Source organism: Taeniopygia guttata, chromosome 1 (genome assembly GCF_048771995.1).
Source record: "Taeniopygia guttata chromosome 1, bTaeGut7.mat, whole genome shotgun sequence".
Classification (NCBI taxonomy): Eukaryota; Metazoa; Chordata; class Aves; order Passeriformes; family Estrildidae; genus Taeniopygia; species Taeniopygia guttata.
Window position 1 is genome coordinate 100,715,619 of NC_133024.1, and position 27,994 is coordinate 100,743,612.

General features: G+C 40.5%; 2 protein-coding genes across 12 annotated transcripts in view; both read right to left on the bottom strand.

The window, feature by feature from the left end:
* The window catches only part of SH3KBP1 (SH3 domain containing kinase binding protein 1), a 210,863-nt gene extending 205,134 nt beyond the window's left edge, over nucleotides 1-5,729 (bottom strand). For 2 of the 9 annotated variants that reach the window (XR_005981493.2, XR_012057801.1), the window contains exon 1: nucleotides 5,237-5,729. Coding sequence is in view for 4 of the 9 variants with exons in the window: in XM_072934443.1 (XP_072790544.1) it covers nucleotides 5,237-5,240 (4 nt within the window). In the remaining 5 variants the exon portion in view is untranslated. The remainder of the gene's footprint in view (nucleotides 1-5,236) is intronic. The other 7 variants (XR_012057802.1, XM_072934458.1, XR_005981485.2 and 4 more) reach the window with 6 other exon arrangements.
* Nucleotides 5,730-6,725: 996 nt separating this feature from the next.
* BCLAF3 (BCLAF1 and THRAP3 family member 3) overlaps nucleotides 6,726-27,994 on the bottom strand; it is a 33,939-nt gene continuing 12,670 nt past the window's right edge. For 2 of the 3 annotated variants that reach the window (XM_030281815.4, XM_030281838.4), the window contains exons 5-12: nucleotides 26,146-26,324; nucleotides 25,330-25,444; nucleotides 25,078-25,141; nucleotides 24,117-24,235; nucleotides 21,908-22,022; nucleotides 17,895-17,987; nucleotides 13,373-13,528; nucleotides 6,726-11,665 (exon numbers count right to left, since the gene is read on the bottom strand). In XM_030281815.4, coding sequence (XP_030137675.4) covers nucleotides 11,636-11,665; nucleotides 13,373-13,528; nucleotides 17,895-17,987; nucleotides 21,908-22,022; nucleotides 24,117-24,235; nucleotides 25,078-25,141; nucleotides 25,330-25,444; nucleotides 26,146-26,324 — 871 coding nt within the window. In that variant the 3' untranslated portion in view covers nucleotides 6,726-11,635. The remainder of the gene's footprint in view (nucleotides 11,666-13,372; nucleotides 13,529-17,894; nucleotides 17,988-21,907; nucleotides 22,023-24,116; nucleotides 24,236-25,077; nucleotides 25,142-25,329; nucleotides 25,445-26,145; nucleotides 26,325-27,994) is intronic. The other variant, XM_030281848.4, reaches the window with a different exon arrangement.

Below are 27,994 nucleotides of genomic sequence, written 5' to 3' on the forward strand. Positions count from 1 at the left end.
AGCAGACTATCAGCAATTACTTTTACATTAGCTGAATTACTGAATCTTGATACTCACCTCCTCTATCATTCCCCTCCCCCTAATATATTCTTTCATCATTCCTCAGTGTACAGAATGCAGAGATGGCCTGCAGCTACTTCCTGCTTTTGCATCAAGGGAAAACATCCACTCCCTGATCCAGGATTTTAAAAACCACACAGATAGGAACCATACAAAATCCATCATCTTTTTTTTATAAGCTAGCTCTTATACCAGCAGGATCAGAGCAAAACAACAGATACCATCTCTGCAGCTGTTTTCACTCCTTTGATCTCGTCAGGGCTAACCTGCTTGCAGCACGTCAGTCAGTGACCTCTAACACATCAGACCTGAAATTTCAGCTGCTGATTTCATGTTTCCAAGCTCTCCTTTTTCTCCTCCTAACACATGCAACCCTTCCCCTATAAGCAGGGAAGGAGTCAATGCATTATCTACAAGGCCAACACTGATATTCTATAAAAATTCTGATATACCAGCAGTATTCTTAAAGAACCCTCTAACATCCAGTGAGTAACAATTACAAAATAAGCAATCTTAAACATCAGAGATATATCGTATATATTACATTAGTAGCAGTTTAAACAGAAATATGTATGCACTCAGCATTCATATCAAAACAAAACTGCTTCTCAATATTACATTATTACATTACATTGTTATTATTACATGCTCATTATATTACTTCCTTAAACCCAGGCAGGAAAAAAAACCCTTTTCTAGCAGCTCTATTGTAATTTTCTACATACGAGTCTTTGATTAGCACAAAAACAAGCAAGAATTCTGCTCTTTTAAGAAACCATCTATTTTAGTATTATGTTCTTTATCACACTTCATGAGCTAAAAGCAACACTTAATATAAAAAAATTCTAATAGAGAGTGTGAGGAAGGAAGAGCTACTGCAAAGGACCAAGCAGAAGAGATGCTATAATAATAAAATATTTTCATAATCTTTTACATATACACACATATTCACATATTTTATATTTCTTGATTTCCAACGCCTATCTTGATCCATATAGAAGGCAGCTCTGATAACTTTTTATTACAGGAATGTCATTATCTCTTGATTTCTAAGAAAAGAAAACTTCACACCAGCTATTTTTAAATGAAACTTAATACAGGTTACCAAAATATTTTATTAAGGTTTATGAAAACTCCAGAACTCAGATCATAAGCCATTCACAGGCTGTATAATGCCACCAAACCACTAGACATCTGATCCTGAACAGCTCCAGTGTAGCTACCTTCTTGTGAGAAAGAAATCTACTAATGACCACAAAAGAATTACAATCAGTAACACCATTATGAGGAGACTAAAGACTTTTTACAACTCGGAAGGATTTTTACACCATTTTTTTTCCTATAAAGCCACTTTACAGTTGCTTAAAACCTTATTTTTAAAAAGAAATCCAAGTGAAAAAAGTCATGATAATCATCTTTCTGATTACTTTTCTTTATTCAGCTGAAACTGTTAAACTGCCTTCAAGGATGACTAAAATGGCAAATACTATTTCTATTTTTGAAATCTTACAGCTATTCTATTGAAAAATTCCAATATCTCCACCATTTTGGAAAGGCAACCACAAGCACACCTACTATCTTCTGTGTGCAACTTCTGCTAAGCTCAGGCCTCAAAAATGCATTATTTTAGATGGGAGAGTAGGGAGTTGCACTCCCCAGGGCTCCTGCTGCAGTGAGCACACTCCAGGTGTCAGCATGGGGCCAAGCAGAAGTTTAGATGGGGCACAGCTCTGGTGCTGGAGGTCAGCCTGGCCCCACACGCAAGAAATGTGCTCAGAGCACTCCCTCTGTTGATGCTGCAATGAGAAAGAGGAGGGCAGAGGAAGCAGCATCTCTGAAACATGTAAAGAGAAACAGAGAAGGGGGGAAAGCTGAGGGCAGGGGATAGAGGAGAATTTAGAAAATGAAAAACAAATTAAGAAAAGTAAAAACAGAAAAAGGGATTGCAACTAGTACAGAATATTCTGCCAGTGGAAGTAATCTAACTGGTTCAAAGGGCACAAGAGTCTCTCTGGATCCAAACTCCCAACTATGGTGGCAGCAGAGGTGATCAATGTGATTTCACATAAACAAAAGCAGGGCTTCCTCTCTTCCCCTTTCCAAACAGCAGAGCTTTAACAGTATCTTGAAATACATTTAGATGAAAAGAAATTGATGAAGATGGTGTTTAAGCATTGTGATGAAGGTTTCAGCTGCATAGTTTCATTGCAACATTATTATACAGGACCCACACCTCATTTAATGCACTAAACTGGCTGTGCTTTGAACATGAGCAAAGACTGCACAGCAGAAGAAAGGATTTTCCTTCATTTACTGCAGAAGTTGGGAGGTGTGTCTCGACTGACAGAAGGAGCTGCACAGCTGCTTTGTGATGATGGTAGTTAAACACTGCTTTCTAGAATCACACTTCTGCTCTTGCATTTTCTAAATTTGATAGGCAGTACACTTCAAACCAAGTTTCCCCACATCTACTTTGTTTTCTGCACCTTCAACTTCAGGAAGACAGTCTGATATGTGGACATCCATGCTCTCGCAGTTGAGACTGAGTTTCCTGACCATACTCCAGCCTAAGTAGTTTCCAAATAAAAACAGAACAAAACAAACCCAAAAGCAACAACAAACAAACAACGCTCTCCCACACACAAATCTCCACAAAACACCACATCTTAATTTCTCAAACATTTAAGGAGGGGGACCAAGCTTGTTTCACTGCGTTCATGATTACCTTCAAGATCTTTGCCTTATCCCCCCACTTTTTATGTTGTAGAGAACTAACATCATTATTTCACTCAACTCTCCTGAGAAGTCCATTGCAAGTGCAAATTAATTAATTTTAATGTACTCTGCCTATAATGTCATAGAAGAGCTCATAAAACATCAATTACACAAAGTATTTCTTGTAAGGTTTGGGGTGTGTGCTGTAAAGAAGCACTGAATCTCAGTATAAAGGTATGTGTAACATACACCCAATATATGCACAGGGTTGGGCTTAAAACACTCTGCAGAGCCACTGAGAAAATATAAATGATTAATATAAGAAGGCTTACAACTAATCTAAAAACAAATCTAGGAATCCTGAGAGTATAGTACACAAAGAATTCACCTATTCTCTTCTGCATCTGAGATACCTTACAAAAATGCTAACTATGTTAAAAATGTATTTAATAAAAGTGCTTTCATTTGATGTCTCCTAGAAAGATTTTACTTTCATACTATGCATATCTTCACCTCCTTGCACAATTTTTCTATTTGTTTGCAAACTATGAGAATCACTTACCATTTAAAGATATGAACAACAATTAAATCATATCTACCTTCCCTCCACTCCCATTTTGCAAAGCAAAGTATGACTGAATCATGATGATTTGGGAAAGTCATCATCCAAATGAGCTTTAAAGAAGCCAGATGTGTAGGATCACTGCCCAGGAGAGGGATGGGTGGGAAAAAAAGAAAAAATATGGCCTTTACTACCAAGTTACTGTATTAAAAACCTTCCTAGAGCTCTATCAATGCAAGTTACTTTGTTGGTTCTTTATTGCTTTACCTAATCTTTTGAACCACGAAGGCTAATAATTGGACTATGGAGTAAACTGAAATCAGAAAAGCCTTATTGTATCACAATACAAAGTTAGTAAGAAATAAATACAAAAATAAATTTAAAAAAACTATGTACTATGACATGCCCTACTGAGTACAGATTCTGCTCCATTCAGCAGTTGCAAACCCCCTCAATGCAGCACTATGTTTAAAATCGTGTCTGTTGTGACAGAAGACAGAAGAGAGCTGTGTCAGTGAGACGGCAAACCAACCCTACCAGAATTCTTGCAATGCCCCCAATTACCCGTGGCAGCCGGGGATGCCGGCCTGCCGTCAGCAGCGGCGGAGTTCAGCCGGATCAATAGAGCCGAGCGAGCTGCATAGGGATGAACCCATCTCAGCCCGATCGGGAGAGCTAACTGGAAGTCGATAGCAAAAAGCTTGTGCTTAATCTGGTAACATACAGGTAGAGCAGCTGCGCATCGCTCCCATAGCACCCCGCAAACTAATCTCTCAAAGAACAAAGGGACTATTTATTTCCTACTATATTCCCAACGTCACTGTATTACAACAGGTGAAATTGTGTAAAATGTCCTCCCACATCACGCATTATATTCAGTTGTTTCGGTGACGCTGCTCTGAGGTTCCCCCACAGTCCGACCGCATTTCCGCCGCCGTGAGCGAAGCGGGCAGCGGGGGGCCTGGGGACATCCAAAAGCCGCTGTTTCGGAGCAAATGCGCTGCTGTCCCCAGACGCCGGCCGGTTTGTGCACCAAGGCTGCCCACGGACAGCTGCCGCTTCTTTTGTTCCCGCCTATCCGTCATTTTCCGCCGGGCACCGCGCAGGGCAGAGCGAGCCGCGGGCAGCCGCGCTCCAGCGACGCCCCGCGCGCATCGCTCAGCCCGCGCCCGGCACCGCCGCTGCCGCCGCCTGGCCCGGGTGATGGGACAAACTCATCCCCATCCTCCTCCCCGCCCCCTGCACAGGTAACGGGCGCTGCCCAGCCCGGCCGGGCAGCCAGGGCAGCCTCTTCCGAAGTGCGCGGGTGACACCTCACGGGCAGCGGCAGCCGAAGCGCGGCCGCCCCCCGCGCCGCCGCTCCCGCGACCCCGCGCAGCGGCGCCGGCGCCCGCCCCCGCCCGGCGGGGCAGTGAGGGGCGGTGAGGGGCGGTGAGGGGCAGCGCATCCCTCCCGCCGCAGCCCTCGGGGCGCAACCTGCGCGCCCGGCGCGGAGCTGTCTCTTCTCTCCGCCCGGCCGGCCCGGTGCCACCACACCCCAGAGCGCCCGGGGAGGGCCGTGCCCGGCGGGAAGGCGGCGAGGCCGGGCAGCCGATGCACGGGGAGGGTTCGTACCCGTGTCAGCCCCGCTCGGGAGCACCCACAGCGGCAGCCCCGAGCCCACTCCCACCCCACGCCCCGCCGTCCCCCGCCGCCGCCAACACCGACCTCTCCGCTTGTCACATGAAAACAATTATTGCCTCGGCCGGGGGAGGGGAGAAGTTAAAAGCCGTGAAGCGAAGGAGCGGAGGCCGGTGGCGGCCACCTCCCTCCCGCCGCCCTCAGCGGTACACGCACCCCACCGGCTAAGCAGGGAGCCCCAGCTGGTCCCGGACCTCCAGCTCGGCGGCCTGAACTCACCCATTTATGTCGAGCTGGGCTTCGCCTGGCAGCGACAACAGGCTGAAAGTTTGGGGCGGGTGGCCACGGCGAAGGAAGGGGGCGAGGGACCGCCCGAGCCGCCGCCGCGCGGAGCGGAGGCGCTGACAGAGCCGCTCCCTCCTCCGGCGGCCACCGCGCTCAGCACTCGCCGCAGCCGGGCTGCATCCTGCGTCCTGCGCCGCGGCTCCCTCGGCGTGTGTGAGAAAAACGAAATGTACAGAAATCAGGCGAGAGAAGGGGCTCAGCCTTCAGCTCCCGCAGCCACCTGGGTCACCGCTGCCGCCGGGAAAAGCAGCCCAGGGCGAGAGCGCCTGGAGGAGCCTGTGCGGCCGAGCCGCGGGAGGGGCGGGCGGTGAGCGCGGCGGGGCGCGGGGCGGGAGCGGCTCGGGCTCCCGGGCGCGGGCAGCGACCGCCGCGGCTGCCGCTGCTGCTGCCGGGGCGAGCGGCGGCTCCGGCTCCGCGCTGCGGGAAGTGTCGCGAGACTGCGCCAGAGCCGCTGCGCCGCCTCGGGCCGGCGGGAGAGGAGGGCGGGGAGGGCGGCAGGAAGCGGAGCCGCGCCGCGGTCCCGGCGGGGGCAGGGGCGGCGGAGAGCGGAGCCTCGGCGGGGAGCGGGCTGGCTCCCTCCCTCTCGGGGCACGACTCCTCGGGCACAGGGAGGGGACGGGGCGCGTCCTCGCTGGGCGCTGGGGGAGGATGGAGAGCGCTCCCGGGCGGCGGGACAGGCACCCAACCGCGCATTCCTGCCCCGCACCTGCCCCGTCCGCGCACGGCCCCAGGCAGCCGCGCCGGCCCTGCCCTACCCCCGGGGCTCTGCTTTCAGAGCCACCGGGAAATGCACCGGCAACCCTCTCTGCCTGGCCCGCCTTCCCCGCACACACCGCTACGGGTTTGGGCTTAGGAGCAGGGGACGAAAGAAGGAAGACAAACAGGGAAGATAAAGAATCCCTTTGGGGTAGTGTTGGTGCTTCACTAAAAAGAGCAGCGTCGTACAGGAGCATGCCTGTACCTTCGTACTGCGGGAAGAGGCCAAACCCCTGCAACTGTAACAGTGTGCGCATATCAGCAACATGTCTGGACTGAAAGGCATAGAGGTGGGTGGGGAGGCTTCTGCACAGGCACGTCTTACCACAGGTAAAGACCCTTGGGAAAAAACCTACAGGAGCAGCAGAGGAGAAATGCAGATTATAAAAGAAAAAATTACCGCCCCCCCCCCCGCTATTAAAGATAAAGTATAGGTAACATTTTACAGCATGGGCACCTTGACTATTAATGAAAGAGTAGGCAAAACCAGCCTGCTCTTACCTCAGGTAGTTAACTTGTGTATGAAAACAGAAAACTTGTCACTTTCCACTCCCCGCACAAAAGGTTTTGAAAAAAGCTTTTGTTTTACCCTGAAAATTACACCAAACATTAATAACTACTGAATCAAATAACTGAATTATTTATAAGTAAAAATTTCATGAAAACATTTATTGTTCGTAGAAACAAAATTTACATTTATTTTATATAAACTATGTTAAACATACATATAAACATACCTACATCTTACGGTATACCCTTATGAACAAGGCTTTTAGATACGGAGTAACATTGTCAAAAGCACCGTCGTGGACTCAAAGACTACAGACTTAAAATGCATTTGCATTTAACTCCAGCTTCAGTAGTTTAAAAATGTCATTTCTTACCCACACTTACAAATAATTAAAGGCTTCTCTAACAGTGTGTTTCCATGTGCACATACATGTACACATACACACATCAGACAGTCCTTGAGAAACTACATTATAAATAACATCAACAATCTATTCCTTAGAAGTTCCCCTCATTCAACTGGGAGTAAAAAATTCCTGCTATTCTTAAAACAAAACAATTTTTTATTCCTTGAAGAACATACTTGAACAACAACTGTTTCCACTGCCTCCTCCCCTCAATACTAAAGACGTGAGAAGCCAGTCACAAAATGAAAGCCATCTACTACATTATTTACAGAAAATGAAATATTAAAAAGACAACATGAGATTCAAACTACTTAGAAAAATTCAGAGCAATGAACAGTGAACAGAAGAAAACGGCACTAAAAGTGGCACGCTATTAAACCATGTGTCTAAATACCTACTCAAAATCCCACCAACAAAAAACCACCAGGCATGGGAGGAAGGGGAAGGTGGTATGACAACAGTTTTCTCTGATCTTGACACTGAAAAATAATGATGTTCACAAAGCTCAAAACAGAACACACTTAAATGTTCATGGCTATCCTTAAGATCTGTTAGGGAATCAAGTGTCAGAAGGAGGCTTTCAATGATCTTGAAATGGCTTTTATTCTTTCTTTCCTTAGTAAGGAGGCTGAAGAACTTCTTATTCTGCAGCAATGGAATGAAGTCTGTCAAGGGTCAGAGTTACGTGCAGAAACATATTTTCTTCAGATTCATTCTGAAATGATGCAAGGATGCAAGTCTGTATGCAAGTCTGAAGTCTGTCTTTTAGAGGGCTCTCCCATAAAGAACTTTGTAATTGCTGTTCAGATGCTTAAAGAAAGGCAAGAAGTGGGTTTCAGCACAGTATGGGAAAAGCCTTCCTTTAGGAAAGCAAGGAAAAGGAAATTAAAGAAATCCCTCTGTTTACAGTCTTGAATACTGAGAAATCAGTCTCTCTTTGTTATGATCTTTTATCACCTTCTTCAAGTGACTCTCATTTTCCATTTCACAGACATGACAGATAATTACTTTCTGATGCATAACAAGCAAGTTTTGAGAACTCTGCCTTTAATGCCACAAAAGTGTAATCTTGGGGTTTGGTTCTGTTTTTAAAGCAACTAAGTTCATTTAAATAAAACTCAGCATTTCAGCCTGGGGCCCTAGGGAAGATGGGAGCAGGTAAACATTATACAGCAGCTTGATTGATCAGCTGGACTTACTCCTATCCTCTGCTATTAGTTACCTGAGTTGAGACAGTTATGTTCAGGTCTCAAAACCATCTATATCCAACAGGTAAAATGATTTCAAACACGTAATTATTAGTTAAGGCAGGCTTATAGAAATCTTGCAATGTGTTGCTTCTTACTGGCCCCAGAATTTCAGTAACCTTGGGAACTCAATCATCAAAAATTTAAAATAAGTATTCTAATAAATTTATGCAGAACTTAAATGGATCAGCTATATAATTGCTAACAACATAGCAACTTAGTATTTCAGACACTTAAAAGGAAGACTCTAGTCATATTAAATTCATTACATTTTGGATAGCAATTAAAAATAAAATTTCACATGTGAACAACTGAAACAGACAGCATTTAACAGCCATTTCAAGCTAAACAAAACAAAGGCAATTCACATTGGTAATTTCAAAGTATAAACCAGAAAGCTAGAAAGCTCTTAAGACAATCACATTTTTAACTCGCCCTTCCAATGCTAACAGTGACAGTTTATTAATGAAAGAGTCACTGTTTTCCTACAGAGGCTTACACACCTATTTAAAGTAAACGGTTGTTTTAACAAGAACTGTTATCAGTCCATACTCTCACTAGAAAGATTGCAATGTACTTAAGTCTTTGTACATGTGTTTTCTACAATGCAGTCACAATACCGAAAGGCACCAGGTTATTCAAGTAAATTGACCTTTCTTCTACTTAACCCTTTTCCTTGTGCCTTCACAACCCAAACAGTAACTTCAATATATTGCCCTCAACTAAACATTGTATTCCAGTATAACAGAATTTCCTGTGCTAAAACAATAAACAAGCTCAATTGGGTATGAGTATATACACACAAGTCTCTGTAATTCACAAAGATAAATCGACATAGCAATGTCTCACATCATATCATTGAGTAGATGCTTCTAGAACCTAAACCATTAATTTTTGTAAGATTCATTTTTTCTGTCTGCATTTTTTAGAATATAAGAGGTTTTATCATGACAGAATCCAAATTTTTTTAAGTAAAATTTTTGGTAAAGAATGTGATTTGAGTAAATGGGATCATACAAAAGATAAACCAACTGAAACAGTGACTACATTTCATATGACATTCATCTTAGGACCATGGGTTGGGGCAGGAACCAAAGTTAGCAAACAAGTCAAAAAACCCACAAACTTCTTTGCAATACAGTTGTAGAAATAAACACGATGCTAAACTGTAAAGCACAAAACAAATTAGAGATATCTAATCATGCATAGATAAAATAAAGCACAAAATCAGGAGTCAGACACATGTTGAAACCTGGTTAAAGCAGCATTAATTGACTGAAGTCTGACTACTCCAGCATTACTTCCAAACAATGTTAGCAAAACTACCACATCAGAAGTTTCTTCATGTATCCACTCTTCCCATTTACTCAACGAAGAGTTCTCTTCCAGAATTTAATAAGAACACTGCAGGAAGCTTACAGACACAGTAGTATCCTGATGAATAAGACAACACAGCCTCAGTAGTTTGTCGTGTATCATATATGGTTTCATTTCTCACATCTTTTACAGCACACATTCAGAGCAGTGTGAAGGACTTGTTGGCTTCAGGGTAAACCTGCCCCTCTTGGCAGGGCATGTGCTGCACTCTCCTGCCAGCAGCCTGATCAGAACTGCAGTTACTCCACATTTGCTTTGGGTTGACTCATTTAACCTGTTGTTTCAGTTCCTTATTTTCATCTCCCAGTAAATCTGCACAGGATAACTCTGACAGATTAATCACTGACAGCATTAAGTAAAAAATCACTTTCTTATCTGCAGAAGGTTGCCTGCCTCTATTTGTCCAGGGAGTTCCTTTCCTTCCAATTCCCATTTTGTCTTTGCATGTTAAACTTACTGAAAAACGAGTTAAACAATTAATGACTGTTACTTAAACTGAAAACCTGTGTTTTAGAAACAAACCATCTTATCATTGAATGACCATGCCTTATTCCCTATGAACGCTAAGCAGAACACCCATAAAACTGAAGAGCTCAAGTCACAGTAATTTTAGCTGTTCTGAACCATAATTACATTTTCAAACACTCTCTCTACTGAAGGCATTGTGGAAAAAACATTACAAAAAAGCATGCAGAAATCACATCCTGGCTTTCCACCCAAAAAACCAAATTTCCTTTTCCGTGAACATACCTCTAACCCAGAATTGGAATTCTGGTCTACCAGCCACAACAGAGACTAGCCTGCATTCTATATGGAAATAGATCTGCCTGCATGTATTGAGGATATTGTGAATTAACTTTTTTCTTGAAAAAGAACATTTCTTAAGTCTACGTGCTATGCATCTTTAGTTTACTGTCAATAAGAAGTCCAAATAAATCTGCAATACACACACACAGCCATACCATAGATAATGAATTAAGGCAAAGGCTATAAACAGGAAATAAACACAATACTGTTTATAGCTGCTTATGAAACAGGTGTGGCTATTTGAGTTTTGCACACAGCCTAACAATACTGCAGTATGGTAAACTTCAGAGAATCATTCCAAATAAATTCACCAGCTATCTGCATTTAAAGCAATTTCAATTATGAAAAATTTATTTGTTAGAAGACATGCTTTCAAAAACTTACTTTTTTGTTTTTCTTGTAGTTTAATACTTCAGGCTCCAATTTTAGAATTCACAAAATCACCAAATCAGTTATGATGAAAAAGATTAGAGAACATGTGGCTTGGTCAAGAATCTCATACACCAAAATATAATGAGACAGAATAATTTGAACACAGACCAACTAATCTTCTAACAAACCCAAGCATGCTTTCAGTGCAGTTATAAGCTACTGCTACAGTACTTTACATAACTGCCTGTTACCATTAATTTCAATCAAATGCTGAAAGTTTTCCCAACATTCCAACAATTTACAAATGTATATACACATCAGAAATCCAAGTTATTAATCCAAAGTAATACAAAATACTGTTTTATGGAAATGACTGAACAGAGGTGTCAAATCTATTGCACAACCTAAAAGGTCATTAACTGGAAAATCCTGAGCTAATGTGCTATTACCAAACAATTCAGGCACTTTTTTTTTTTTCTTTTTATTATTACATTAGCAATAAACTTTCAACATATAAACCTCTGGGTATAACAACTCAAGTTCCATCTGTAATATCATGCTTAGAGAAAAAGTATTCAATAAATAAGACTCCCTTCAATGACTTCCTTACTTGAGACTGATATGCAAACAGAACTAAAGGTACATATTATGATGTTTCAATTGAATACTGTACTTTAAAAGCAATTAGTAAAATTGTAAAAAAGTTCTGCAGCATTCAAAATAAAGTTATTTTTTAATCAAGAAAGTTACAGCGTTAGTTCCTTTATCTTTTTTTAAGTCTTGAGAAAGTTGTCAAAAACTGAACAGATGCTCCTTTTGCTGTGTTATCTGTTTCAACTTCAGAATCTCAGCTCAGTTCAGGTTTCTGTTGCAATATTTAGATTTCCCTACACAGGGGTAAAAAAAAAATCATTACTGTCAGTTGTAATAGCAGAAAAACCCTCCAACCTTCCTAAGTTCAGTATGTAAATTGCAAGATTTTTTTCAATTATGGACTCAAACAGCACAATTACAAAGACTGTGCCTTAAAAGACACATACGCAGCATTATTATTTCAAATTAAATAAAGTGAAATAAAGATGCCCAGACCTATTCAACAGATCTTGACAAGTTTCATCATTACAATAGTCAAAATGTTACAATTTCAGGAACAGTTTTGGTTTTTAGGAATTAGCCAACCAGCAAACAGTATGCTGTTAAGAAAATGGTTGTCATACTTATTCTTCAGGATTTATTTTACTTTAACTCAGACACACTCAAATTCACCAGGTGTAAAAAAAATTCAGAAGTCACTGATTAGTCTCTTATTCAAATCATAATATCTAGTAGCCAGAATGTTTTAAGTATGCTTTATAAGTTCCAGACAAGAATCTTTAACAACCACTTACAGAAGAACACTGGAAATTATTAGGAATACCTCACTACAACAAAATCGTAACATTGCTATACACATTTTAAAGGTCATAACTGGGGGGGGGGGGGGGGGGAATATCTTTCTCCTTCTATTTTCCACTAATTCCAATTCAATTTAGCCTTCAAAGATAAAACTTCTCAAAGCCCATGCAAATATAAGAGACGTTTGCCCAAATATTTCAGTAATAAGTGATCGCTTTACCTTGTTTCAAGTGCTTGGTTTTCTTTCTGATGGTTGGGGTTTATTTTGTTTGTTTTTTGTTTTGGTTTGTTTTTCACATGTGTGTTTCCTTAAGGGGTTTTGGGGGCTGTACACTTGAGGAGTTTTGCAAACATCCGTAAGAACCTGTGCTTTAAGGCGCTTCTGTGCTCCAAGAGCTAAACTCTAATCCAGCTACAGATGCTTATTTATTCACGTGTATTTACTTGGAGCTGGATGGACACACAGTTACAAAACAAAAACTCAGAGCACACAACTGCAAGGGGCTGTGTAGGTCATATAATCCAATTCCCTGATGTCACAAGTAACTTCATATTACTTTGATCAATTCTAATAAAGGATTTAGTACGTTTTAACTACTGATTGTCACAAAAGCTGCAACATTTTATATGGTTCAAAAATTATTCTGCAGTTAAAGATTATTGTTGGCCCATACACTCTGCAAGTCAAAGTTTAAGCTTATCAAACCATTTTACACAAGACATTATATTGTGCAGGAAGTTTTGTTCAGGGCAGCACCCCAGTGAATACTTTAAAGCACATAATTATGGTAACCTAACAAAAAAGGAGAAGCACACAGATGTATTACAAAATTATTAATATCCTTCTCTTAGATTAAACAGGACAGAATATTTTGTTCTCAAAGGGACAATTTCTGGTCCTGTCAGTAGAAAGAGAGATCAGCTGAGCTTGAGGAAAAAATACTGAAACAGAAGCACCCACAAAATCTCAGAGGGCAGCTTTGATTTGCAGTTACACAAAGCAAGTTTCAGCAAGTTTCCATAGAATAAACAGGGAGGAAACAGGAGTGCACAGGCAAGTTTGCCAGTGAAATACAAAGAGCCAATAGCCCCGAAAATCCCATCCAAGTCATTCCATGAAGATTTAAAAATCTAAACGGATCTTATAAATATGCATATTTTACAAATGGCTTTGTGAAAAATATATTAATCCAACTTACCTTTTCTTTCCTCAAAAATCCATCTCTGAATTTATTAGTGGCAAATCCCCTTACACCAACAGAACGTAACCGCTGGTACTTAGCCTGAATATATAAACCCTTCTGCACTAAGCCTGATTTATAATGGGACTGCAAATGGCCATCTGCAAAGTTGCTCTGTAAGGGTGGGGAAAGGAAAAAAAAAAAGAGTGCAAAATGAGGGCACCAAAACTCAAAATTTGATATTTGCAGCTATACACATGTAAAACTTCCAGTACTCAATGACAGAAGCACGCATTTGCACGTGCACACCCTCTTCCTTTATGTCCCTGTATTATTCCTCAGACCACGTGGCTCAAAGAACTGATGTATTGCACTTGCTGTTTAAAACACCTGAAATTATTTTCCTTGTAGAAAAAAATAAATGTATTGTACAACATTTTAACATTCCAACCATTAATGAGGCACACAACATCAAAAAAAAACTTTCAGACAACACTTCACTGCCACTACCAAATCCAGTGATTCCAAGCCTGCAGCAGGCATGCATGGAGTCTCAAGTGTCACACTAACACAAGTCAGTACATATGTTTTCCCTAGAGCTTTAATGACTGACAGTCTGAACACACAGGCATTTTCTATGCCTTTGATGCCTCTACAGTGGAAAACTGAAAACTAACCTAGTGTGGGACTAGGAGCAGAGGCCACAGAGGTATCAGAAGACTTAAAGATGAAAGGTATTATAAAAACACAGAAAGCATACAGCAAGATCAACACTGATCACAGCAGCTGAAGTTTAAAAATATTTTCATTCCTAGGCACTAAGATCTCCAATAAAACAGGCAGTAAAAATCTTTAGAGTAATAAAAACATTACTTGTCATAATTTTCCATAGTTTTCCAACACTGCTATATTAAGTTTTCCAATAGTCACTCCAAATTTAAACAATGGGTTTTCATCTAAAACCAAAGAAAATGTTCTGGCCATATAAATTCCTCTTATCTTTTACAAACACCTTTGAAGGATAGGAGAAAACAAATTATGTCACAGAAATAGCCCTCCTTGAGCATGACAAAATTCCTTTGGTGAAATGTCTCCTCTTGACAGAGTAAGGATCACATTTAAAAAGTCACATGCTCTGAGGTTGCAGTAACTTTAGTACCACTTTTTCCACTGTATTTTCCACTGTGTGGCTGGTGAACAATAAAGAAAGAACTGTACAGAACAGAGGTTTCTTTATGCAAATGCAGGAGTTCTGTTACTTCACAAATAATTTCCCCCAGCTACTTTGCAGGAGACAAGTGAGAATCTGGCCCCATCATTTCCCCAGGGTTACTCTGATGGAGGACACTTGCAAGAGCCCATTCAATGCCCATCACTTTTTGGAGAGTATCAGAGTGCAGGCACAAAGAACTTCCTCGCACTAGGTTGTATTACATGAGCATATGCCTATCACAGGGAAAACTGAAGGGCACCTTTAATGCTGGATTGATGCCCTGAACACAGCATTAGAAGTTCCCATTTCCCCACTCCTGCTGTGGTTCCCTTGACTTCAGTGACTAGAAAGGAGGCCTTGGTGGTCTGCCACGGCAATTGTATGACAATAAACAAAGGACTAGAACAAGCAAAGGATGGGAAAAAGGTGCAAGGCATTGAAAATTGCCTTACAAACAGCTTAGACATTTCAACTCAAGCATCTTACATGTAGTAAGTGGGGAGTGAAGGACACAGCAGTACTATGATTGTAGATCAGCATCAGTTGTAGACAAAGCTAAGAGATTATACATGCATTTGACAAATAGGCACCTCAGTCACACACAGCTTATAGCAAAACAAGATAATCTAAAGTACGTGGAAAACATCAACTTCTGGTCTAGAAATAAGAAAAGAGTCTGCTGAAGTGACATCCAGGTTTATGTTAGGACTGTTTTATAAATAAGGGTAATGACAATTCCTAGGAGCCTGAAGCTCTAAAATAAGGGTATATGAGCATATCTATATGGCTGCACTGAGTGTGGCAGGAAAGGATTAATTTTCTTCACAGCAGTGTGCATGGTGCTGAGTTTTGGATTTGTGACTAAAACTGCACTGGTAACACACCAGTTTTGGCTATTGCCCAGCAGTACCTGCACAGCAGCAACATTTCCTCCCCTTTCCTTACTCTGCTGCTTAGCAAGAACCAGGGTGGGCAAGAAGCTGGGAGGGGACACAGCCATGACAGGCAGCCCAAGCTGAGCACAGGGATGTTATACACCACATGATCTCCTATGCAGCAGAAACTGGGGGAAGGGGGTTTTGGAGCAAGCAGCCGTTGCTTGGGGGCCAGCGTGGCAGCAGTCACCTTGTGACAGATGGTGAGTGACTGCCTTTGCATCACTTTTTTCTTCACTACTCAAAACTGTCTTCATCTCAACTCATCAATTCTCTCACTTTTGCTCTCCATATTTTCCATCCCATCCTGCTGGGAGAGGAAGGGAGCTGAATGGAGGGTGGCAGCAGCTGTGTGGTGCTATGCTGCTGGCAGGGGTGAACCACCACAGCTGAACTTTTCTTAAGCAGTGAATGCAGTTTTAAAGATCAGTTTGCATTTACTTGCTTAAAGCCTGACTTAGTGATTCACGATAAAGGGTCATTACAAAAAAGACCTTTTAAATTTTGTAAGACTTCTCCAGATCCTTTATAAGGTATTTTAGAACAGCAGTTTTTTCTTTTCCCAACAAGTCTAACATAGTGCAGACCATATGTTTTTTTAAATACTCTGAGTAGTCATCACTTTTTGCTTATTTAATTTAAATTCCCATTTTATATATCAAGAAAAAATTATGTAGGGCTTGATTTTTCTGGGAGGTGGGGAGAGATGAAGGTAGAGAATAGAATTCCATATGGGGTTTTTTGTGAGGTTTTTGTTTCTTCGTATGTTGTTGTTCTTTTAAATAATTAGCCAACAAAGTCCTGAGTGTAGGAGATAGTCAAGTCACTCCTATTTCACCATCAGCACAGCAAGAAAATCTTGTTGTGCAAAAAGAATTTAAACATAAAAATTTAAAGAAATTAAGTCAAATCAACACCACTGTCTCCATGGTAATGATAAAAGTGCTACACACATAAGCAAACTGCAATACAAGTGCATATGCCATTTTCCCTATAAATATTAAAGCATCATGGGACAGATCACCAGGTACTGCAATATTCATATATACGTGAGGTGGCAACTTAAACCGACACTTTCCTGCTTGCAGAATCAGCAGAACTGCAGAATGATGTAAATGAAAGGAGCATCAACCACCAACACTGCCCCAGGGATCCAGCAGCCAGTGCTAGATCCCTCCATCACCCGGAGGTTGACAATACAGAGGGGATACAGAATAACAGGCTATGATGTTTCTAGGTGTTGAAATAGTTGCATCAGGCTTTGAACACTTTGAACTTTTTAACTTAGAAAAAGACTTTCTCCAGCAGAATAAAGACAGCAGTTTTTGTTGGCGTTAGCTTAGCTATCTGACTAACGTTGCCTGGCAAGGCACACCTAAATTGGAGAAAGTCTTTTTATCCAACAGCTCTTATGTTTGGGGTGAGGGTGGCAGGGGGGGAAGAAGGGGGTGAAAAACCCACAACCCACATTTATACTTCCCCACCTTTCAAAGTTTCATCCAAAAATGTCAGCTAATTAGCCATTAAAATTGTACTTCACTATCTGCAAAACAGAAAAGGTGACTATCTATTATGTGTACTACTTTACTCTTAAGAGTGCATGTTAAAAATGTAGGGGCAATTTCAAGGTAGAAAATTAGTGTAAGTTCTTTTGATTTATACTTTGCTCACATCAACTCTAACTAGACTCATGCAGAGCATACCACTGTCAGCAGAAAAGGAAATGTTTGGTTTTTCTGCTGAACCTAGGATACATTTTACAATTAAAAGGCATTTTATTATTTATACAATTTATTGTTGTATAATAAATTATACAATTTATTATTTATACAATTAAAAGGCCACTGCTCTACCTGAGAAAGAAGCAGAGTTGCCCATCTCTTTACCCTCTTGAGGCCCCAAGAATAAAACTTCACTTCTTTCAAATTTTTTTTAATGCATAGCTAGCAGCATGCAGGGTATTCACAAGACATTATTTCCCCAGAAATCCCTACACGAATGAGTTAATGAAATAACAGTAATACAGTTTTGAAAGTAACACAACTCATGTCTTCCAGTCTTTAGAAAAAGCTCAGGCGTCTGTCACGTGAAGGAAAAAAAGCTCAGCAGCTTGGGTTTTGGACAGATGAGTTTTCTAGTCATTGTGCAATTCCTGCATTTCTTATTCCTGACTCTGCCTTCATACAGCACTGGATAACCCTGCTCAATCCACTGCCAGCCCTCTCACCTACTAAAAGCTAATCCTCTCATTATTCCAACAGAAACAATTAGGCTTTGATGACACTATTTTTCATGGCACTTAATACTTTCAAAAGTGTGTCTCCCGTTACAAAATTCAACAGGTTTAACCACCATTTTACATAACAAACATCTTATAAAAGCTGATCTGTACCTTAAAGTGCCTTCTGATGGGTCCTGCATTTTCAAGGTGTCCTCTAATCCGTCTGTGGGGGTAAGTGTCACTTGATTTTGAAGCATAGTAAGTCTAGTAGGAAAACAGTTATAGCTTCATATTATTAAATTATTCAAGAAAAAAGAAAATAAATTGTTCAGGGTATACTAACAAATATTGTAACACATTCAGTCTTGTAGTGTTTGACACAATGACACTCTTTGAAGGAACAGGAGTAACAGGAGCATTGGGCCTGCAGTCCAGGCTGGCTGAAAGGACAGCAGAGCCCACAGAAGCTAAAGATGATACAGACCATCCTCCTGGAATGTCATCCTCTTGGAGAGATCCAAGCAGCTGACAACACAGCTAAGGTTCTCCATCCCTCCCTCCCCTCCCAGAACAGATGCCTCAACTTGTATGTATCAAGTAGAGCAGAGAGGCTACTACAGCAGTCAGGGCTTGCACCAGGAACAAGGGCAACAGGATTGGTTCTCTGGACCTCCTGGTTAGCATGTGGCCATCACCCCTTAGAGTGTAGCACAGACACACCTCCACAGCAAACACACAAGGTGTAGCACATTGAGGGCCTTAGAAAATGCTACTTTTAACTCCTTATTTCAAGGGAGCATTTGAGAACTGCTTGCCTGCCACACAAGCACAATTTCAAAAGCAAGTCACACAGACAACTAGTATTGAAATTGTACTGTAATCACACTGAACAGCTGCAATCAAACAGCTGTGGTTGCCTAAAACAGAGCACTCCCTCAGCCACTGACCTACCTGCACATTTTGGCTCTTTTCCAACTTTCCCTATGACAGCTACTTCTAGAGGATGTAATTCTCATCCATCATTGCATATGACTACTAATATTTACAGAAGTGTTGGCATATTCTTGCACATACAACACTGAAGTCCTCTGTGCAGACAGAATGAACATGCTAATGAACTCTAAGCAATTAAATAAATTTGTTTGTTTATGGTCCGTTCTTGAAAAATCACAGAAGCATTCCAATGCTGTTGAACTCTGTTTTCATTAAGGACATTTCATCAATTTGAAATACATTTTAAAAAGAACCTAAAAAGAGACCTCTCCTGAATTATTTAGCATATACTAACCTTTAATAATAAATGCAAATGCATGCTTTACTGTTCCCAGAATTTCTGGGACAAACAAACTACCAAACCTTTCTGGTAAAACTGTTAATAATGGTGTGGGGAGAGAGGGGGCTATGAATATAATGGAATGATGTTAGAATCCAAAATAAAGAAAGCTAACTTAAATCCTAGTTAAAAGTTATTTCTTTTTTAGACTATGTTATTGCCTACAAGTCCACTATTCAGCTTCTTACAATGCCTTGACAAGAAAGGATTCAGAGAACTAAAAGAGAAGAAGAAAAATTTTATGAAGTGAGATCAAAATGGCTTTTGTAAGAAAAAGATAGGAATTTCCCAGTTCCCTTCTTATTCTAAGAAAATAAAGACACTCCACAAAATCAAATTAACTTTCTACATACAACGCAATTAAATCACGAAGCTGTTGGCTGAAGTTCACTCTTCCCTTAAGCTAGGAATCCAGCAAGATGAAAAAAAATTAGAAAAATTTCCCATTATAGTTCAAAATAAACCTCTAGGAATTAAAATAAAGCTTGCCTTAATTAACTCTGGATACATCCCTGTCCATCCCCACCTTCCTTAAGACTAAAGTACATTCACAGAAATATTAACATTAGAACTACTTGATGCAAAGGTACAGCAAATCACTTTCTAGGAATTTCTTAAACCAGAGGCTTTGAAAGAAAAAAAAAGGAAAAAATAAAAAGAGTAAAATAAAATGAAAAAAGGGAGGAGGGGGAATACACATGTATACTTTCTGATTTTCTACTTCACTCTACCTAGCCTCCTTTTGTCAGTACAGTACAAGGCTAAATGGACAAATCTTACAATCAAGCTTAGATACACAATTGTACCTTTCAGGCCTAAGTTTTTTTCAAGTTTAAGCTCAACCCCCAATTATTGAATATTAACATCACAAATATAGTATTTTGATTACTTAAGTTTTTGAGTTTTCTATTTGTCTGCAAATCAGCTTCTGTAAGGCTGACCATGAAGAACCATTCTGCCTTCAGGATGTCTTGCACTTTTAATATCTATGCTTTCACACACCCTGTTGTTCCAAAGGAATTACTCCTTACTGCAGTGCAAGACTTGCTAAAAATTGCATGTTTGCATCTCACTATTAAATGTGACAATGCAATCTTCCTGAATCGCCATTGCTTTTAGAAATAACTCAGTGTCTTTTCCAAACCAACTTCCTTTTTATTTGTAATTACAGTATTACTGTGGTGGGTAGACCTTGGCTGGATATGAGGTACCCACCAAGCAGTTCTCTTCAGCAGGGCGGGGAGGGAGAAAATAAAATTTTAAAAACCTCATGGGTCAAGAAAAGGGCAGTTTAATAAAGCAAAAGCAAAGACTGAACATGGAAGCAAAGGAAAACTTAAGATTTCTTCTCTACTTCCCAGGAAGCCGTGTTTCAGTGCACAGTGGCTGCTCCAGAACGTCACAATAACCAATTACCTCCCACACTCCTCTTCCTTTCTTTGAGCTTTTATTATCATTATTTCCTTTCTCTTGGCTGAGCAGATGAAGTCATATGGTCAGTTTGTATCAGCTGTCCCGCCCCTGTCCCCTCCCAAGACCTTGCCCACGCCCTGCCTACAGGATGTGGGGTGCAAAGTGGGAGAGGCACCTCTGCTGCTGTGGAGCCAAACGCTGCTGTGTTCCCAGCACCTTTCTGGCCACCCATGCAAAGCACAGCACTGTGAGGGCTGCTATGGGAAAGTGAACACCAACTCAGCCAGATCCAGGGCAGTTACTTAATGAGCCATTGCTACTTGCTTTGGGAGAAATTGAATCTTAGTCTTGAGTAAGTAATGTTTTTTACCATTAAAAACTAGTGTTCCTTTACACTGAAGGAGGCATTTTGTATCTGTAAAGCAGCTAGATTTGAGAGTTGAACTACATGAAAGCTACTTTTGATGGACCTCAGAAGTTACATGGGCTCCTGGAACCCTCTCCATAGGGTAATAAAGAATGACAACTTATGTTAGTCTTCTCTTTATTTTTCAGCCATCAGAAAAAAACCAAAACAAGTGATTTAGAATTGTACTGAACACATTAAAAAAGCTTTCCTGGTCTCACCAGTTCCCCAGGTTATACAAGCACAAACACCTGGAATTGATTACAATTCTTTAGAAGGAACTTTCCACAGGAGACAAATTTATTTCTACTGGACCTAATATTATTGTCTTGCCCACTTCAGTATTGAAGTACACTGCAGAAAGATAGCCTAAAGAATAATTGTCCAAAACTAGGTTTCATAAATGCAATATTCAAGAGATGTGATATTCCATTGTTTAACATTTCATCTTCAGGAACATTTTTCAGCTATTTCTTTTTATTTCTATGATTTGCTCCTCATTTTTATTTAAAGTAAGTGCTTTTCAGACCTTCTATCTATAATGAAGAGAAAAGAAACACTGTTTCAGTAACAATAACACCTACACAAGATTCAGGCCTTCCCTTCTTACCACTGACAGCTAGAATGCAGGAGAGTATTCTTTTCCTCAAACTACTTAATATTAGCTCAGATTATGTGCTCAATAACAAGGCCTTCTATTTTATCATTCAGGTAATCACACCATTATGTGGAAGAAATGTGATATTAGACACAAACTTTTATGAAAAGAAAAGGAGTGGTATCAAAGTGGTTTTAGTTCAGATGTATTAATCTCTGCTTCAAAAAATACCAGAGGAAGTACTCTTTCACTAGAACTGTGAAATTATGAGTAGTTTTATTGTTGAACACAGACAGAAGATAAAAAATCCCCAGTCAAAATTTAAAAGGGCAAGACATCACAGATTGTTAAATTTACATCAGCATCAACAACGCAGCAAAACATGACTTATACATTAACAGTGCAGGAGCTACTATTTCTAGATTTAGGCTTACCAGATGAGGTCTCCCAATAAATTTCCTGAAAGGTGGCTTTAGGAACCTCATAGGCTTTTGGAAACCATCAACTTGAGACGTTTGTAACTTTGAAAGACTGCAGCTCTGCTGGCTCCTGATGTTCGAGAGAGAGAGAGCGAGCACAATTAGTATCTAAAGCCACAGCAGATCAACACCCTGTGTTTCAAACTAGCCTATTCTAACATCTGTATCAGAAATGCAAAGTGACAGCTTGTAAGTTAGTTAGGACAATCAACAAATTCCTAGTCCAAGCTCAAAGCGCGGATAATTCCACAGCAATCCGTGTTCTCTCACAGCGGCAGAGGAGCGGGGGCGCCGGCCGGGAGCTGCGGGCCCAGCCCCGCCGCGGTCACTGCTGCCCCCTGCTGGCGGAAACGCCTCCGCGCCCGGCACACCCACTGTCCCGATCCCTGCCAGCAGCACAGAGCCTCCCGCGGCATTCCCGATCCCACAGAGCCTGCCCTCCCGCGGCATTCCCGATCCCACAGAGCCTGCCCTCCCGCGGCATTCCCGATCCCACAGCGCACAGAGCCTGCCCTCCCGCGGCATTCCCGATCCCACAGAGCCTGCCCTCCCGCGGCATTCCCGATCCCACAGCACACAGAGCCTGCCCTCCCGCGGCATTCCCGATCCCACAGAGCACAGAGCCTGCCCTCCCGCGGCATTCCCGATCCCACAGAGCACAGAGCCTGCCCTCCCGCGGCATTCCCGATCCCACAGAGCACAGAGCCTGCCCTCCCGCGGCATTCCCGATCCCACAGAGCACAGAGCCTGCCCTCCCGCGGCATTCCCGATCCCACAGAGCACAGAGCCTGCCCTCTCGCGGCATTCCCGATCACACAGCAGCTCTAGATAGACACCTACATCCTCCAGTGTCATCCTCAGCAAGCATCTGATTCTGCTTTGGGCTTTTGCTTGCTTGTTTTTATGGTTTTGGTTATTTTGTTGGGTTTTTTGAGTTTTTTTTCCCCAATAATACTGCTAATGCAGATATATCCACAAACTTCTAAAACATTTACCATGAACAGTAACTGGCAGAAGTCAGAATTAGTATTTCACAAAACACACATAAACAGTTTTCATAGCTACAAAACAAGTTAAGGAAAAAAACAGCAGCACACTTGATAAGCTCAGAGGAACTGCCAGTATCTCATGTGAGCTATTAAAGCCTCTCAGCCTCAAGAAAATTCTACATATCATTCATGCCATTACGGCCCTCAGCCCACATTCCCCTGACAGTGGAAACCCTAACAATAAACTCCAGGACAGCCATACCTGGCAGGGAAATTTACATTTCTCACAGAAGATAAACAGGACAGTACCTGGGGAAGTGTGCTGGGAAAAATGAAGCAAGTCCAGGGATTTTTTCCTCCACTTGTTAAACTTTTTCTGTTTCAAGAATCTCAAATACAATAAATTTCTTTTACAGCTTCATAAGTCTGTTCTTCATGTGCTGCTATTTGTTTTTCCAAATGTGTGTATTGCCATTAGCTGTCATTACAGACCGCATTTAAAATTAACAATCTCCACAAGAAACTATGGACTACTGCGTGGATACATTTTATTACACTCTGGAAATTCATTAATCAAAATTTCTACTAGCAGTCTCTCCCTCTAATCAACTGATCTCACAACATCAAAAGTGATACAGGATGACTGAGGTTAGCAAACACCTTTGGGGCAAAAAACTTTAACAAACCTGTTGGATGAATCCATGGGAGTAAAAGGCTATTCCAAAAATCTAAGTTTTCAAATTCTCCAAGAATCAGAAAAATTCCAATTATTTGCTGATATTCCACATTACAAACCAGTAGGGCAACAAAACAATATATTCATCCTAGAATGCTTTTACAAAACTGCAAAATACCGTGAGAATGTTGTTACATGGCACATTGAGGAGTTTAAAAATCTTAAACTTTTTCAAATTAACTTTGTCCTCTCTTCTCATTCAGTGCCACAGTTTGTGCTTGCTTTTCATTTTTACCCACTGCAGTTTAACCTCTTTCAAGGTAATACCTCATTACAGAGTAGTTTGCAACGTATGTCAGTTGGATTTCAGTCCCAGTCAAACTTATAAGGCTTAACAGTGGAAAATAATCACCACAAATGAATGTAACTGTGGAAGGGTCCTAAAATTAACACATAAACGAACTACAGGCTTGGGCCAACAAGATTATTTGCTCGTTACCTTGGAGTTACACCATCTACATGAAACACTCTCTCATCTTCATTCTTCAATCTCTCTTTTCTTCTCCTTTCTATATCATACCGTAGATCATTTGGATCTTCTAACACTCTTACAATGTTCTAGTTAAAAGGAAGGGTTGAAGCCAAGTTAGCTGCCAAGAACTGAACACCAACCTGATTCTGTCCTTCAGCTGCAGCACCCTGTACATAACCTGTTAACATAGTTCAGTTATCTCTACACAGGACAGGTTCACATCAACCCAAAGATCCAAAGTCTAAAGCAATAAAAAGTGGTCCTAAGCAATTATCCTTTCTTGCCTCATCTGCCTTTTTACAAGTTTCCCTACAAGAGTGAACAGAGCACTGGAATTCTGCATGGAGTTGCCAAGGCAGAAATATTCACATAAGTTTCAGTAAATCTTAAGAAAGTTCTACTATCCTTAATCAAGGAGAATCTCCATGTACCTGTACTAGAGAAAAAGAATGGTAACTACAATTATAGCAAGCAGAGCTCTAAAGGGGAAGACAGAAAATCTTATGTCCCCAGATGAAATAACAGGATAAAATAGCATCCTGAGGAATTATGTGGATTTTGAGTCATTGTAACATTAGGGTACAAGAAACATTAAGGCTTTTTGTAACCTTAGAGGAAAACCAAGAACCACACATCAGTCAGGAACTCAGTATTTACATTATTTATAAACAGACAGAGGTTCAAGCAGCAGGAACAATCACTACTCAAGAGAACACATCTGCATTTTACTGCTCAGTGAACACAGTACACTTGCATTACTGTGGTATCTGTAAATATGCTCAGGTGTGGATTTTTTCAAAACACTCAGAATTACTGCTGGGCTTCACAGCATGTAAAAATTATGTCCCAATAGCAAGGGGAAAACATTGCTTACATGTATATCTATAATAACTTACTGCTTGACAAAAAAGTTAAGCAATCAAGGTACCTGGGGAGATTCAGATGGCACAGTTCGTTTGTTCTGAAGTTCTGCTAGAGACATGTCTATCCTCCTGGAACACAAAAATACTGCATAAAAATAAATCCCATCACTATAAAAGCAAAAGCATTTTTGACCAGGCTACAGAACATATTAAAGACACAGGCAGGTAAAAATAATGAATAAAAACTTCACACTGTGTGAAGTCTACTGAAGATTACCTTAATGCAAGTAAATTAAGACAAAAAGTTCAACAATTACCTGTGAATTTCTGGATCCAGATGTGTTTTCACTTCATTTGTATTTGTACTTGATTTATCCTGAATTTTTGAGAACCGTTCATGTAGAGTTATGTCAGAAGATGCAAAATAATTTGCTGTGAAGAGATATTAAATACAATAATGTTATTTATAGTATTTGAAATGCACAGTGGGAAAAACCATCTTTTAAAAGATTAACTCTAAATGATACCATGACAACACTATTGAAATGAAATTTCAAACTATTTCCACTTGCAGTTTAATATTCACAAATGAAAGATTAGGCCAGCCCAATTTAGACAACCTTATTTGGTAAGATTAAACTCAATTGTCAGCTCTACCATAGTAGTACTCAAATTACTTGAATCTATTATAAAGTTCAACACTGAACATGATGCCGCTGCCTAAACACTAATCTGAAAATGTAAAGGAACTATATGTAACTAGAGAGCTGTGATTACAGCAAAGCTCCCTTATTCCTGTCATGTTTTCTAAACATGCAGGTTAGTCACCCATAGTAGCATAAAATCATTTTGATATTTAATCTCCACAATAATGCCTCAGTTATGACCTGAGACCTTCCTGCAGTCATCCTCCACCAACTATTTAAATCCTCAACCTACATTTTTCCTTAAACTATACAAAAGGAAGCCAAAATACAAACAAAGCCAATGGCAAACACCTGAGACTTACAGGGACCTCATATCTAAACCACCAGCTTTGGGTTTAGCAATTTACATTTGCAATATATGATCTATATAGATATGTGTAATATATACATAAACACACATATATATACTCCAAATATTACATCCACCTTTAACTTGATGAATAATTGTGATTATTTCCTGAGTAAATTCTTTTGATGGGTCGTTCTCAATGTTTTGTGTTATAGATTCCATGTGCTCAAATACTGGATGAAAATTCTCACTTTTTTTGCCAACAGCAACCAGATCGTGGGACATCTGTCTCTCTGTAGTGTGACTAGAAGCAGTCCTAGAATAAAAAAATGTACAGTTTATTTTAAAGCAAATATCTAAATCTGAAAACTTGAAATAGACAAATCGAACAAAACAAATTAAGAAGTTCATTTTAGGAATAAATAGGATTAAAAGCCAAAATCTCATTTTGTCCTTTTTTAATTAAAAAACTTGTAAGGCCACAAGGAAGAAAAGCTATATTAAAATATTAAGAGATAATTTCACTCGTAGGAATTTTTGCTTCTGTGAAGTATGCAATACAAAATTTCTAGATTATCAAACCTATATGAAATTAAGATCTTGATAGACTTCTTCAGAATAATTCTGAAAGGCAGTTATGCCTGTGTCTTGTTTATAAGGAGCTACCAGGTGATTTTCAAGAACAGGTCAGAGATAAGAAAAAGTCTCACATCTTTAGGAACTGAATCATCACTTCAGCCTAGTGAAACAGCCTCAGTAGCAGTGTGTGGACTCAAGAATGTGCTCACCATCTTTTTGTAAATTTTTACTCATTCTAAATAAGTTTACACCCCAAATGGTTGCACTGCTACTCAAAAATTATTTTGACAAGAAAGCCAACACTTCAACAACCATACTGTTCTTGCTGCAAGGAAAATGCTTTTCATTCTAAAATATAAATTAAGGACTCTAAGAGCTCCGGTAAAAGATTTTAGGATGAAGACTTTCAGCTGTTCATTCTGCAAAGTGATTATGTGCCTGGCCACATTGTATCAGAAGTATACAAGACTAGAGTTCCATACAAAAATTGCATCAAAAATAGCCTCTAGCAGATGCCAGAAATCATCTGTTTTCCCCTAGCAAACCGGGAATAAACACATGCAAGAAGGAATCCAAGCAACCTCAGGTTTAGACATTTAAATCATCCACCTGCTCCCCAGGTTTATAAAGAAACTATTCTTCTTAGCTGAGTTATTTCAAGTCAGGTGTTTCTTAAATGCCTAAAGTAATATGAATATTCCAAGTCATCAGCTTCTGTAAAATTTGTGTTCTTATCTTTGAAAAAATAAAATATTTAGCACTTCTGGCTGCAGAAGGAAACCCTCCACACATTTAAAATAGCTGTAATCAATGCAGTAGTTTCTTTGGTCTGCAAACAACTGCCATGTCCATTGTGCATGACCTTCAGAAACAGCAGCAAGAGGTTCCTAGACAGAGGAATCATCCTATGGGTTTCCAACAAAACCCAACGATTTTCCTGACATTATCATTCAAGAAGTCAAATCCACATCCTAGCCCAACTGTGGGTAAGGGGCATTACTCCATCTCCCTTTCCTCAGTCTTTAGTATCAACCCCTTATGTGCAGTAACTTGTCTTCGTAACTCTCCATTGTATTAGATATTTTTTAAATAGTGCAAAGTGAAGAAAATTTATATAAATGTTTTATCTGGGACAAGAGGCCAAGTCCCTTTAAAATGAAGGCTGATCATTTTGGAAAGGAAGGGAATCTCTTCTAAAAGCCATTACTACCAACATACGTTATTCTGGTCTGCAACAGCAAGACAACAAACCAGAAAACCCCACAAGAATCTATCAAAACCAAGCTGCTTACTCTCTACCATGTATTTATCATCTAAAATTTCATACTACTGCCACTTTTTCTTCCATTGCAGCCAGCACTGGGAATGCTAAATGCAAACACAAGTATTACACAGAAGACATTTGTA